At 42.2% G+C, this 8,604-nt stretch overlaps 1 protein-coding gene across 1 annotated transcript in view; it reads left to right on the top strand.

Moving 5' to 3' along the window:
* The first annotated feature begins 351 nt into the window (after positions 1-351).
* Positions 352-8,604, top strand: part of LOC104150983 (YTH N6-methyladenosine RNA binding protein C2) — a 33,103-nt gene continuing 24,850 nt past the window's right edge. The window contains exons 1-5 of the mRNA XM_068924295.1: positions 352-1,129; positions 1,635-1,725; positions 4,355-4,551; positions 6,316-6,515; positions 7,069-7,235. Of these exons, the coding sequence (XP_068780396.1) occupies positions 505-1,129; positions 1,635-1,725; positions 4,355-4,551; positions 6,316-6,515; positions 7,069-7,235 (1,280 nt within the window). The 5' untranslated portion in view covers positions 352-504. The remainder of the gene's footprint in view (positions 1,130-1,634; positions 1,726-4,354; positions 4,552-6,315; positions 6,516-7,068; positions 7,236-8,604) is intronic.

Below are 8,604 nucleotides of genomic sequence, written 5' to 3'. Positions count from 1 at the left end.
ACGTCCAAGCGTGGGGGAAGACTGAATGACGACTCATGCCAACGAGGGGAGCTTCAGCTGCGCGCCCTGTGCCAGGTCGCAGAACATCCTCAGCGCGGAGTCGAAAAGCTGGCACGAAAGATGATGGCGCTACCCAGAGAGTGATTTCCTGACCGAGGGACTACTCGGAACACCGGCTAAGTCCCCAAGCCGCTCAATGACTGCACAACTCGTCCAAAACGCACAGCGAGTTAACATCTCACAGCTAAGAGGCTGAGGTCTGCGGTGATCTCACCCACCTGCACATCGCAGGAGGAGCCCAAGTTTCCTGACAACTCCGCAGCTCAGCTACCGCGGCGTGGCCCGGGCTACCGCCTGCTCCTGGAGCCCCTCGGCGAGGGCGGCCAGCCCGCCCGCGGCTCCTGCCGCCCAGCCCAGCCCAGCCCCGGCGGCGGGGCCAAGCGGGCCCGCGGGCAGCAGACACCGTCCGCCTCTGCCGTCCCGTCCCGTCCCTCTGCCCAGAGCATGCGGCGCCCACGGCTGCGGGACCTGAGGGGAATACGCCAGGCAACAATCAGCCGGACGCGCGCTCTAACGGACGCAGCCTGCGCCGCAGCCCTGCCGACGGCCTCCGCCTCGCCCCGCCCCCAAGCTCTCTGGGGGCGGGGCCTCGGCCCGGCGGGACCCCGGGGCCGGAGGAGGCGGGAGATTCCTCAGGAGCAGGGACGACTCCGCTCGCCCGCGCGCGCGCGCACGTACGTACGTCACGACGCTACCCCGGTCCCGCCCCCTCCCTCAGGCGGTACCTCCTTCCCCCCTCCCCCCGCCCCGTCGCTTCCCGGCTGGGCCCCGCGCCGCCGGCACCCACCGCCGCCGCGCACAGGTGGGCGCGAGCGCCGCCCCCAGCGCGGCTGCGCCGTCCCCTCCGGCCGCCGAGCCATGTCGCGACCCAGCAGCGTCTCCCCGCGGCAGCCCGGCGGCGGCGGTAGTAGTAGTAGTAGTGGTGCGGGCGGCTCTGCTGCTGCCGCCGCCGCCGCCTCCGGTGCGGGCCGCGGCCGCGCCAAGGGGCTGAAGGATATCCGCATCGACGAGGAGGTGAAGATCGCGGTGAACATCGCCCTGGAGCGGTTCCGCTACGGCGATCAGAAAGGTGCGCGGGGGCTGCGGCGGCCCGGCCGTTGGGGGGGGCAGGGCGGACCGTTGAGGGGGGGGCACCGCCCCGCCCCGCCCCGCCCCGCCCCGCCCCGCAGGTGCGATGGCCCCGCGGGCGCGGTACCGGCGGCGCAAGCTGGGCGCCGGGTGCGGAGCACCTGGCTGAGCCGGCGAGCGGGTGGGAGGGGGAGGAGGAGGCGAGGGCCGGGAGGAGGGGGTCACAGACGCTTAGGGCCCCAACGGAAGCCTTTTTCAGCTCCTTTTTGTGAAAGTAACGCCCCTCTTGCTTGTAAACCTTCCTCCTTTGCAAGCGCGAGGGTACCCCACTGCCGTTACTTCTGTGGCTGACAGCAGCGTTTGTGCACCTATGGGTTTTATCGCCCTTTTCAGGAAAGTGTGAGCACGATAAGTTTGGGGGCTGAAAAACTCGTAGCATCTAGGTGATGGTGTTAAGGATGTTACATGTTGTGTTGTCATATTTGTTCTTTTTATCATACTTCTAGAAATGGAATTTCCTTCTTCTTTGACTAGTATTGAAAGAGCTTTTATTCATCGTCTCAGTCAGTCTCTTGGTCTGATTTCTAAAAGCAAAGGGTAAGTTGGAATCTGATTTAGTTTAGAGTACCTGTATGAAATCTCATTAGTAGCTGTAAATGTATGGAATTTCTTTACTAACTGTAAAGTGACCTGTATTTCTAGCGTATCCTGCATTTTTACAAGGGATTATACTAGGGAGGAAAGACTAAAAGGAAAGACAAAATAAGGTTTTCTTTAGCTTTGTTTTAGATCTAGCTAAAGAAATTTGTGGCACGCTTAGTTGGAGGTAGCTTGCCCTTTTGCTCTCTTGTGGTTTCATGTGTTCATTTAAAAAAAGGCTCCTCACCGAGTTCAGCACTACTGTATTCTCAAGGTCTTTATGTAGTACCTGAGAACTTGGCAGAGTAAGACGGTATATAGAATAGCATCCCCAAAACAGGGCTTCTGTTGAGAAGTGCAGGAAAGAAGGGCTTGTATGCAGATATTATGATGTTTCTTTCTCTTGCCCCACTCTGATTTTCTGAAGATAAAATCCATGTTTACTTACCTGATGAGCTTGGATAAAAGCTGAGATTCGCTTGGGAGGTAAGGTGGCAGAGCAACAAGAAAGGGAAAGCTGCAAAAAGACCTAGGCTGATGGAATGCCCTGTGAAACTTCTCTCTCTCTTTGTGTGTGTGTGTGAAGTGTTGTATAGCTGTAGCAGCATTTGCTGCTCTTCAGTTTCGGTGAAATGGCATGAATCTTGCAGAGGAAGTGTGCAACACTAGTTCTTTGATCCATGCTTACCTGCCAACGTCCTGTTGGTGAGCACAATTCGGTAGTGTTTGCACTGGATGCACGTCTTGGTTTCAGAAGAGCTTATTCAAGCATGGTAACGTTCAACTGAAGTTAAGTTGCTTCTACATTGGCTCCAGTCTCAGGGGTGTTACAGCTGATTTTGCCAAGATTCCCATGAGCCAGTAAGTTCAGCTGAACTTTTGTATCTTTGTATCATGTTTTAGGGGAAAGGGGTGTTGAAAAGCCACATCATAAACACCCATATGGGCAGCAGAAACATGCTTGCGTTGTGCAATGCCTATGCTGAACTGTAGCTGATAAAGCCTACTTGAATCCTTATTGATTCTTTGTAGAGCTACTTAAGTGTTTGTAAGCAGCATCCTACCAGAATCTGTGGTATGTTATTTGCAGTTTTTTTTCCATTATCCAGGGTGATAGGCATCTTGGGAAACAGTTGAACTAAAATTTAATCAACTCAGAAAAAGGGAATGTTCACCTAGGAAAACATAAACTTCATCTTTTTTGACTGTAATAATAGGTTGCGCGTGATTTTAAAAAGGGATTTTGTTTCTCTGAACTTCAGTGTTCTACTCGGGTTTAGTCTCCCCAAATTTCTTCAGTAATTTTCCTAAAGATTGATCATTTCAAATGTTATTTTTAAAAACTTGATTGTGATTGGTTTTCATCATTGTGTTTCTTGATAGAATATAATTTTAATCTAATATTCATTATTGTACTTGTTGCATAGAGTGAATAAATAATGGGAACTCTTGGGAACGGTAGGACGATGTTTTGTGTCCGTAGTTTTTTTTCCCTTTGAGTTGACCAATCGTATGTTAAATATTTATAGAAACCTTATTGTAAACTCTTCATAGCTAGTATGTTTTTCTTTTGATATCTGGTTAGTGTACATGTAGTTGTGTACAAGAAGTTGCTGACATGCAGACTACTGAAGGCTGGGAGCACACTCAGGAGAAGTATTGCTGTATGTTTCTTTTCTGGTCTGACAACTTTTCCCTAGATGAAGCTGAAGCCGTGATGAGAAGCACCCAATATTTTTGTAATTCTGAAATTAAATCTTATATTGGCCAGAAGCTGAACCCAAGCCAATAGTTTAGAAAGCAGCTATGTGCGCCACTCTACCACCAGTACGTGTTTTAATCCCTGTTAGAGGGAGGGTATTTGGCTCTTGGTGTGAGACGTTGTGCTGTTACTCTAATAAATCATGTTCAAAGTGTGTCGATCGGTTGTTGTAGCCCAGGCACAAAACAGTTCGATTTCAAACATATTTACAACAATTCTTTACATTTCAGTATCAGAGTTCAGTTTTAGAACAAATGAGCAATAACTGTTTGTACTGAAGTTTTATGATTAAATGTGTTGGCTCTATTTCTGAATTGTAAAACTTAATTTGATAATGAACATCACAGGAATCTAGGTGCTTTTAGTTTGTTTTACTGGACTTGCTTCAGGCTTTGAATATTACTAGAAGGCAGGTTTTCTGCTACTTCTGTTTGTTGGCTTTTAACAACCTCTAAGTCTCTTAAATTTGTATAGAAATCGTTATGTGTTATACCTGTCACTATTGATTGATACAATGAATGATGGAACTGTCTACTATCTTTTAGGAAGCAAATGCAATGACAGCGCTTGAAAAGAAAGGATAACTGAACAATGTTACATTATGGAGGCCTAACTGCAAAGCCATCAGAATTCTGCAGTGTCTGTGCTGTGCTACTTCATGTTAATGGTGGTAGATGTTTTAGTGCGTTGTACTTGGAAGTTGCTCGATATGACTTTTTATTTGAAAATAATGTTAAAGCAGTCAAGAAAGAATTGTGGTCAAATAGCTTTACATAGAGGTATGTAGGTTGCTTATTTGTAATACAGAATTTCCTTTCCTCTCAGGAAAGGAGCAAATCGATACCTGACCGTAAGGAAGAAAGATGGATCAGAACTGGCACGTGCAGTAATGTCTTGCTGTTTGACTCCCAACACGAAACATGCTGTGCGGAGCTTAATTCAGAGATTTCCTGTCACAAATAAAGAACGGACAGAACTTCTACCAAAGACTGAGCGAGGAAATGCATTTGCTATTGAAGCTGGTATGTTCAGTGTGTGTTTTGATATGGACTTGCAAATCAACAGTGCTTTAAAATAAACAAAATGGAAAACCCACAAATCACAAAAGACAAAACTTTTGTTTCCCCTTCCCTGCCAAATGGAAAAGTGGCCCAAACCAAACACTTGATTCTCTTGGCCTTTAATTTTGAGTAAAACGTCTTGTTTACCAGGGGAAGTATATTTTAAGCAATCATGTCTCCCACATTATGATGTCTCCTTTTCTGCCAAGTTACTTCTGAATCTTTCGGCCAATTCCAACCAAATTTGGCTGGAAAGGTAAATTTCTCAAAGATACGAATTCCCACAAGTTCTGAGGTGGAAGTGAAGAGAGAAAGGCTCTCAGGACTGCTATGTAAGAACACCTTTATTAGGAAACCAGGCTGAGTTTGTTCTACTGCTCACAGGAATTCATGTTCTTAAAAAAATAAATTTCTTGTTTTATTATTGTCATCTTCTAACAATGGATTTCATTCAGAACTAAAAAGTTAGTTATCTAAACTTGATCTCCAGAACATGAAATAGTGCATTGGAAGACCTACTTTTGATATATCAGTGGTCCTAACAACATTATTGCTTCAACAGCTGTAAGAGTTTCATTCTGTTCCTGTGCACAGTTAGCTGTAATACACAAAAAATACTTCCATCAATATGCTTTATTTCATTGGGTATTTCAGATTTTTGATGGTTCATGCTTTTAAGTGCTTCTTCTATTAGTTTTCATTTGGTGATATTTTAATAGGTTAACGGGCTGTTTAATAAACAGAGAGAAACAATAATAAAAGTACTTAGCAGCTGCTTAGGGAAGGGGTAAACTAATAATGTAAAAATAATCTCTTTGCTGCACCTGAACACTTTTTTCTATAGTTTTTGGCCCTTTTAATCTGTTAGTCTATGTCATTCTTGGCAAGACGGTGCTTCTTGTAATTTAATCTATTAAGCTCTTAATCACTTTACACATACATAATTGAATTTACAGCAAGCTTTTCATTTTTCTAAAAAATAATTATTAAGCAATTTTGGAGTAGTACTTACTAACACTGAATTTGAAGTAGTCTCTAGTTATGAAGATTTACAGGTTCTTTGAATACTTACGTATTACTTTCTAATACATGATGGTGTACATTGTGTGTCTAGGGGTATAGATTCTGTGTAATTAATTTGTGTTATTTAAGACAAATCATTTGGACCAGAGCATCAGGCTCTATAAGACTAAAAGGAGGTAGTGAAGTTGAGAGAGAATGTGAAAGGAGGAGTATGAATTACAGTAAAGTTATTTTTTCTGAGAAGAAATATTTGTCAGTTGGGAATAAATTAAAAATCGTTTTATTTCACTGTGGAGTGACTGTTTTTGTGCAACTGTGGATGTGTAAAAGTGATATGAAAGGCCAAGAAAATATGCCAGACTGCTTTTCTTGGCTTTAGTTTTCTAGCTCTCTTTCCGCTTTTGATGCGTAATAAATGTTTTTAGACTTCCTGAGCAATGTATTGGGAAAGTCTTTTTTTTTTTTTTTTTTTACTCAAAATAGCTATACAAGTAATAACTCCTTTGAAAAGTATTCATTTCAAGCACAATAACGGGATAACTTACTCTGAATGTATTATTTAAATGTGTGATGGGTGTGTCCCTTTGTTCATAGGGATGCATATGAAGTCAGGAATGTTCATTTTCCTTTAGGATTATTCAGTGATATTTTAGTGATTTTTGTATCTGTCTGTTCACGTGATTTGTTAACTTCTCTTCTCAGAAAACAGAGAAATGAGCAAGACTAGTGGACGGCTTAACAACGGTATCCCTCAGGTTCCTGTGAAAAGAGGGGAATCGGAGTTTGATTCTTTCAGGCAATCGCTACCAGTTTTTGAAAAACAGGAAGAAATTGTCAAAATAATTAAAGACAATAGAGTTGTTTTGATTGTAGGAGAGACTGGATCGGGAAAAACTACTCAAGTATGTTCCTTTAATGAAATAAAAAAGATAACAGTACTTGCACAAAACTATTCTAATTTCTGTAATAGAGGATTTCTTTATTCTAGTTTTCTAGCTTTTTTTTGGTGTGGTAGAAAGTCTTGGTTTTTAATAAAACTCACTTTCTGGCTTTTGAATTATTAAGCCAGCAGATACTTATTAAAAGAGTAAATAGTTCTGCACAGTCTTCTGATAAAGTTTTCCATTAAAATAACTAAAAATATTTTAAGGAATATAGCTAGCGTTTTGTTTAGTTCTTTTCCTTCTAAAGCTAATTTTCTTCACAAAGTATTTTTTTAAAAATCTCTCTGAAAAGGGAGGGAAAAGCTTCGACTTCTGTTTGTGAGGGAGCTTAAACTTAATGTTAGACATTTTTGCTGTCTTTCTGCCCCTTCAAGTACACGTGACACGATAATCTTATTGCGAATCCTTTCGCAATGTGTGCAATATTGAGAAGCAATTACATTTCTTCACTGTAGTGAATAGCTATAACTTTATCACACTAAAAAATAAATCCGAACAATTTTTTTTATAGATTCCTCAGTTCCTGCTTGATGACTGTTACAAAAATGGAATTCCTTGTCGTATATTTTGCACTCAGCCAAGACGCTTGGCCGCTATTGCTGTGGCTGAAAGAGTGGCAGCAGAAAGAAGAGAAAAAATTGGCCAGACGATCGGTTATCAGATCCGATTAGAAAGCAGGTAATAACAGTATTTCTTAAAGTCAATTGATCTTGTGTAAGTATCTTTCATCTTGTGTGCATTTTGAAGTACAATATATTGGGAATATAGCACAATAAAGGCTCAAAGGAACAAAGCGTTCCTAGTTTTTAAATAATAGGATATGTTATTTCCGGTAATGGAATATTTAAGGGTGAAAAATAGTTTTCCTCCTGTAGACTTGCAGTTGCATGTGGTAGATTGTCTTACAGAAAGGACTTGCAGGAGCATTCACTCAGTTTGTGCTTTGACAGGGGCTGGGAAGGGATATTCTTGTTTTACTTGCAGATCAAGTCTTCTTTTTCCTTTTTTTTTGTCCTTCTTCCTTTTTTTTTTTTCCTTTTTTCTTTTAAATTGCATAGGTCCAAAAGTTCTACAACTTTTGGAGAAGGGTAGGACCAGGATGCTCTAATAAAAGCTATATAGCGAGAGTTAATAGGAGATCTGGCAGGGAAAAAACAAAACTCTGAAAGTGAATGATGAAGTTGAGCATAATATACCAATCTAGTTTGGTTTAAATGTAATTTGTTTCTCAACTTTTCTTTTGTTAAGCATGAAATGATATAAAAAGAGATTTCTAGGTTATTTTAGGAATATTTTTCTAAAGCAGAATGGGAGATTCACTGAGCTATGTAGTTGGCAGGGTTCCCAGGAATGGGTAACGGTGTGGAGATGAGTGAGAAGAAGATAACAAAGGATATGGCAGGTTTCGTTGCTTGTGTGGATGAAGATAACTGGTAGCTAAAGAACCAAACGCAATGAAACAATAAAGCCAAATTATGGAAAAGTGTGAATGTGCATACAAAAGTTCACAAGCCTATGAAGGGATTTCAAGAGGTACTAAAGATGAATTGGAAATGAGGTGGATGATTAACGTATGGAAGTATTATGATGTTTGAAGAACCCAGTAAAAGTCAGATCAAAGTGGATGAGCTTCTAGAAGCAGCGTGGAAAATATTACTTTAGGAGGAATTAATAGGATTTTTGATAGTATTTGGAAGGGCAAATGGGAGAGAGAGAGGAATATTTCCAATATTGTGTGAAAAAGGTGGGAATAGGAATGTTTACAGTCACACAGGAGGTGTTTTTTGTTTTATTTTTTTATTAACTTAGATAGCAATTAGGATTTCTGTAAGAGGCTACTAGAGAGGAAGACCAGAGATTAGAGCTGGGAAAAGTAAAATGTTTCCATCTTGATTACCTTCTTCAAAATACGGAAGAAATTTGAAATGAGACATAAATTCCAAACTTGGAAAGAAACGTGCATGTGGTAACTGAGTGAGGTCCTGTGCCTTCAAGAGAAGAGCTGTAGAGCACCATATGAAGGAACTTCTCAGAACTCAGACTGGCA

Source organism: Struthio camelus, chromosome W, assembly GCF_040807025.1.
Source record: "Struthio camelus isolate bStrCam1 chromosome W, bStrCam1.hap1, whole genome shotgun sequence".
Lineage (NCBI taxonomy): Eukaryota > Metazoa > Chordata > Aves > Struthioniformes > Struthionidae > Struthio > Struthio camelus.
The sequence above is the reverse complement of the archived record's forward strand: the minus strand, read 5'-3'. Positions and strand labels throughout refer to the sequence as shown.